At 48.4% G+C, this 5,767-nt stretch overlaps 1 protein-coding gene across 1 annotated transcript in view; it reads left to right on the top strand.

Annotated features, from left to right (window-relative positions):
- Positions 1-5,767, top strand: part of BLOC1S3 (biogenesis of lysosomal organelles complex 1 subunit 3) — a 32,552-nt gene that overhangs the window by 1,400 nt on the left and 25,385 nt on the right. The window contains exon 3 of the mRNA XM_011368084.2: positions 453-559. Within this exon, the coding sequence (XP_011366386.1) occupies positions 453-559 (107 nt within the window). The remainder of the gene's footprint in view (positions 1-452; positions 560-5,767) is intronic.

Below are 5,767 nucleotides of genomic sequence, written 5' to 3'. Positions count from 1 at the left end.
CCTAGCCTGAGTCTGAGGCTTGGCTTCAGCCCCTGGGTAATTGGCCACTCCTTGATCTGTCTCTATCCTGGGGGCTCACTGTGCCCCATCTTTCCTTGCGTTCTGCCTTCCTGAATTTGGTTTCTGCTCCCAGGGGCTGATGCTGCTTATTCCCACAGGAGCCCCAGAATCTGGCGCAGATTCCCTAGCACATTCCATCACTCCTTAGCTCCACCTCTGGTCCCAGCTACATTTCTGGAATTTTATCCCCTTAGGCTGAGCCCTTTTTCTGCTCCCCAGGCTTGGCCCTGGTTCTGTCTCCTAGTTCTAGTCCTTGCTCTGCCATCTCCTGGCTTCTTTTCCTCCAGGCTTGGTCTCATTTCCTGGGTCCAGTTGTACCCGTAGGATTGGTTTTGACTATTTTTGCTTTTCCCATCCTGCTTATACTACCTGCCTGATTCTGGTCTCCGGAGGCCCCATATGGGTTTCCTTCATGAGGCCCAAGATGGGGACCCCCTCCTGACCCAGGGGGTCCTCCTCCCCACTCTCCAGGCCCAAGATGGCATCGCTCCAGACCCAAGTAGGTGTGTCCTGCACACCCTCCAGGCCAAGCTCCAGATACAAGATGGGCCTCCTTCTGACTCCCCAGGCCAGTGGCAACATTCAGGCACTTAGGGCCCAATACAGCCTGCCCCTGCACTTTGGGCGCAATGTGACACCACTGTGGATGAGGACCACAGGCATGGTGTTTGCTCATTGTGTTGACTCCAGGATGCTAAGAGGACTTAGATTTCTGGCTCAGCTCAGGGTCTGGGGTCAGTTCCTTTTTTGTGCCCCTTCTCACCTGCTCCTTCTGGTCTCAGCTCTAGCCCCTCAGTCCCATTCACATTTATTCCCCTCCCCATTCTTTTATCCCAACCTGAAGCTGAAATCTGAGCCCCCAGGATGGAGAGGTGGGGAAGCATGCTCTATGGCAGACTCATTAAAATGCAAAACATTTACTGATATGGTCAGTTCCTCTTGTCTCCCCAGCTAAGGGCGGGGGTGTGGGTTAGTTGGTGACTTCACTGGGGGTGCAGCAGCCAGTCCGGGCCCTCACAGAGCTCACAGTCCCCTGGGGGAGACAGACATTAATAAAATATTCTCATAAATACATGGATAGTTTTAATAGTTATGATTTATAGTTTAGCTATAATTTTTCCGGCACTATGATTAGTGCCATGAAGAAGTACAGGAGTTTTGCGAGGGTGTAACATCTGGCTGGTCAGATAGCTTTGCTGAGGAAGTGATGCGTGATGTTGAGCTGAACCCTAAAGGTCTACCTAGGTGAAACTGGAATGGGGTGGAGAAGAGTTGTAGGCAGGAGAAATAGCATAAGCAAAGGCCGTGAGAAGGGAACATAACCTATTTAAGTAACAGAGGAAGTCAACCAAGGATGGGGAAATAACCTCTGAGTAGCATCTGGGAAGAGGCATGTAAGGGTTTAGCAAGGGCAGCGAAAATAGGACTCCATTGGTAGCCAGCTGCCCTTGAAGATTTACATTGCTGCTTTTTTTGTTTGGGGGAGAAGGAGAGACAATTGACTCAGGGTGTTTGTGGGGGAATTTTGGAGTGCCCTGAGGTATGTCTCAAGTAGGTGACAGCTGTTTTCACCCATTGAAGTTTAGATCTGGAGACTTTATGCCCTCCTTCAGAGACTGCTCATCAATCTCGTACAAATCGGTAGATTTGATTCTCTTCTGAATCAGACTTCCCTTTTATTACAAGCGAGATTGGAGTATTGCAGTGTGAGGAAGTGAAGGTAAGAAGCTCCTGCGGTAAAAGTTGTCTATTACAGGTTCGATTCCACATTCTGGAGGGAAGGGGAGGTTTGGGGAGGGGGAGGGGATGAATAAAAATGAAAATGAATGAGAATTGGGATGCTGATGAGAACGGGTTTATTCCTTTTCCAGACACTGCATATGGGTTCTGCACTTAGTAATGTTGACAAAAATAACATCGACTAGGTGTTTCCTCACCAAAAGAATTTATTCGCAAAAAAAGAAAGGGTCGCAAACCAGTGCGTGCAGACGTGGCAAACCACACACATACTCTGTCCTGCGTGCCAAGGTGGAGGGATATTTACGGAAGGGAAAAGAATGTTAATGGAAGGGGACGTTAGAACCATAGAGCCTTATCTTAAACACCGAGTTCTTCTCGTAGGGTTCTCTGGTGTGGGGTTCTCAAACGATTACGCAGAGCTCAAGAACTCCCATGAGCCCTAGCTTCTCCCACAGGCCCTCCCGATTGCTTATGTTTGCTTAAAGTTCCAACTCATCTTTAGCAGACTAATCGGGACATACTTTAAGTCCTCTTCAGATTAGAATTGAAATCAAGATGACTCTCCATTAGGGAAAATAGGAAGTTTGAGGTTTGATCTGAGAGCAGGAACATAAAAAACATTTTTTTAAAAAAATGACACTGTATGGTGGCATTAAATTTCCATACCAAATCTCTAAATGATGGTGAGGAATCCAAAATGAAGAGGGCGCTGGGCGGGGTTAAAGAAGGCCTAAAGCTATCTGGGTGGCCTGAGATCGAGGCACGAAAAGGTTGCCCAGAGACTCCTGACAGCTCGACTGGAATTAAGAGGCCACAGGGAGAGGCAAATCCTGAGCCAATGGCAGAAGAAGTTGCAAAATGGCACTAGTGTCAATTTTAAGAAATCCAATTCCTAACTCCCTAAGTTGGTGTGTGTGTGCGTGTGCGTGCATGCGTGTGACCGAGGATGGACCGACCCTGTCCTCAATGGGGAGTTGCCCCACAGAAGGGGAAAACGGACCCTCTGAGGGTGCTGGGACGGAGGGAGACAGTTATTTACGCTTTCCTTTCTTCCAAGTGCAGGGCAATTGTTTGCCCAATATACCGGCTTTTGACAATATCTTCACTTGTCTTGAGACAAAGAGGCGAGGCTCTGCCCTGCAGTTGGCGAGAAAAATGGATGAACTCGGAGTAGCTCCGAGAGTCAATTTCTGTTTTTCTACAGACTCAACTCGCAAGGACTGGTGATTTTAATTCCTTTTTCCTCCTGTTTTCCTGCTGGCTCTTTTCAAAGAATTCAGAAACGTTTTTGTAATAACGCTGAGAGATTGTCCAGCCCAGCCAACCACACTCTTTAGAATTTGCCACTGTCTGTCAGGGAGATTTCCAACTAAAGCAGAAATGAAAAGCTTTCTGCGTTCTGGGGCTTCTGGGTTTGCCACAGCATGTCTTTGAAAAGCCGGTAAAACACACTCCACAAACGCTTTCGGATGCTCGCCTTCTTCCTGAGTGCACAGTTCCACCTCAGGCCAGTTCCCAAGTTCACTCCCATAAGGCCTTGAATGTGGGCCTCAACCTGTGGCATTTCCTGGCCATTTGCAGGAAGGCCTGGGAGGGGTCCTGGCCGCCACTGTCGCCGGTGTGGGGAACTTTCTTCAGGAAGCCTTGATGTGTCACTACAGTAGAATCGTGGGTGGGAAGAACGGGCCTTAAACGCCAGTCAAGACCTCTATGAGCTGGGTTATAAGTGGCCACTGATCTTGCTGACGCCTCTCTAAATTTGGTAGGATAATCTGAAATTGGGAGTAAAGGGGCTTTGTAGTTTAAAACACCTACTGCTGCCCAGTGGACAGGAGCGTTTTGCCGTAGGGCCCAGGATACGTTTGCGAAGCACATTGCATGGGAAGGCGTGAAGCTGCTGGGTTTTGATTACAGAGCCTTGGGGAGGAAGAGTCATCAGGGGTGGCCAGGCTGGTGGAGCTTCTGCCAGGTTGTCTTCCTCCCTGTTGGCATTTACAGAAATAACGGGTGTCCCCTGCGCCTGCGGATCGGGCCAGAGTGCTATCTAAAATTCTTGCTGAGAAGGCAAAGCTGGGCATTGGAGGGGTTTTCTGGGGAAGGCGGAGGAGTTTTAGGGATTAAAGGAATTCGCCGAGAAGGTGAGGCTAGATTTGGGGGAGGGGAGTTAAGGGAGGAGTCTGGAGATCCAAAAGATCCAGAGGGGCAGGGGCAGGGAGATGGGGTCAGGGGACATGTGTGAAGGTAAAGAAGGGGGATTTATGGTGGTCGTGGATTTTAATTTTTGTTCTGATTTGCGTCGTGTAATCTTTTGAGGGAGGCCCTAAGGCCAGTTGGAATGCTTTTTTTGTGTCTCTCTTTCAATCTGGTCTTGGGTACCAATAGCACGTTTGTTTAAGATGAGAGCTCTCTAAAATCTATTTCTACTGTAAAAGTTTTTGCAAATGAAAGGATCCCTCATCTGACCATTGATAAATAGGGTCTTCAAAGGTACAGGCGTTTCAATGGCGACTCAATGAAGAAGCCTCTTCGTGGAAAAGCCCAGAAGTAATTTTCCTGGTTTAGAATACATTTTTACCATGGATGCAAGAGGCACCCCCAAAAACGGGTGCAGAAGACATGGCCCCCATGATCCAAAAGGCTGTAACTGCAAAACCAGGTCAGATAGTCCTATCTTGTTTCTAACAAGATACTGAGCTGCCTTTCAGAGTCAAAACACCAAAACCACGAGGTATGCCGCCGAAGCAGGCACAGAGGACAGAACTTTGATCTCCAGCTGGACCTGAACCAGAGTCTCCCTCTGTCCCCCATCCTGGAACCAAAGGACCAGGAGGACAGAACCAGAACTTGAGCACCTGAACCCTTTCTGAAGCGAAGGGTCCATTTTGCAGGAAGATCCTTTGCTCAAGCCCCATACCCAAAATGGCCAAATTCCAAAGCTTTCCAATCAAAACCTGCCCACGGGTGCTTGTGCATACCAGCCTGTTCCTTCTGACCCCTAACCCTCAATCTTTAAAAAGCCTTGACTGGGGAGTTCGGGTGTTAAGTGATAGCATTCCATCCTCCTTGCTTGGCACCTTGCAAATAAAACAGCTTTAATTTTTCCATCGAAAATCTCCACAGATGTTTGGCGTTTGGCTCTGCTGCACATCAGGTGTCAGGCAGGCGGACCCTCGTTCAGCTCGGCTGGGTAGCAAGTCCACTTCCCAAAATACCCTAAGAATTCCAAAGACCCTCGCTGCCACAGGTGGTAAAAATAGTGTTTGTGAAAACTCGTGTTTTTGGTCTCCCACAAATCTGAGACACCTACAATCACAGACCTGATAATCTGTGACAACAGGCAGGTTACACTGGGCTGGGACTTTCCCAGCACTTAAAAGGCAATGAGGGTAGAGACACCACAGCCCCTTATGGACTGGGACCCCTTCTTAAGACAAACTCCCGTGACAAAGAAAATGCTGCCTGTCACTTTGCATCTTGGGTCCCTAGCCTGCTGACTAGCCACAAGCCGCAACCCCGACGACCCGTGCCCCGCGGTATTCCCACTGGTTACAAAGCTGAGCTGTCAGGACACAAAAGAAATCAAAGGCGAAATCTCATCCGGTTTGTTTTTTCTAAATTGATGACTCTCAGCGAAGTTTGCCCAGATAAATGCCAGTCTGGTGAGCACTGTAAACATGCTGGACTGTGAGGTTGGCTTGAATGACAGTCTTGTAGGTTCTACCCTGTAGTTTTCCTTAATGACAAACAACACAAGAGACAGAGGCAAAGGAACACAGTGACTTTCTCTGGAAGGGAAAGGATCAGTTAAAACCAAGAGTACTCAAGACAAAAATCGCAGGAGTCACTATACGCAAAGAACTAGTTCACACAGCTGTTTTCTCTGGCTAATGTGAATTTAGAAAGAGAAACTGCCATAGAGACTTGATCCAGACCCCGTGTGGAGATCTCAGAGATGGAAAAGAATCCT

Source organism: Pteropus vampyrus, unplaced genomic scaffold (genome assembly GCF_000151845.1).
Source record: "Pteropus vampyrus isolate Shadow unplaced genomic scaffold, Pvam_2.0 Scaffold138, whole genome shotgun sequence".
NCBI lineage: Eukaryota > Metazoa > Chordata > Mammalia > Chiroptera > Pteropodidae > Pteropus > Pteropus vampyrus.
The sequence above is the reverse complement of the archived record's forward strand: the minus strand, read 5'-3'. Positions and strand labels throughout refer to the sequence as shown.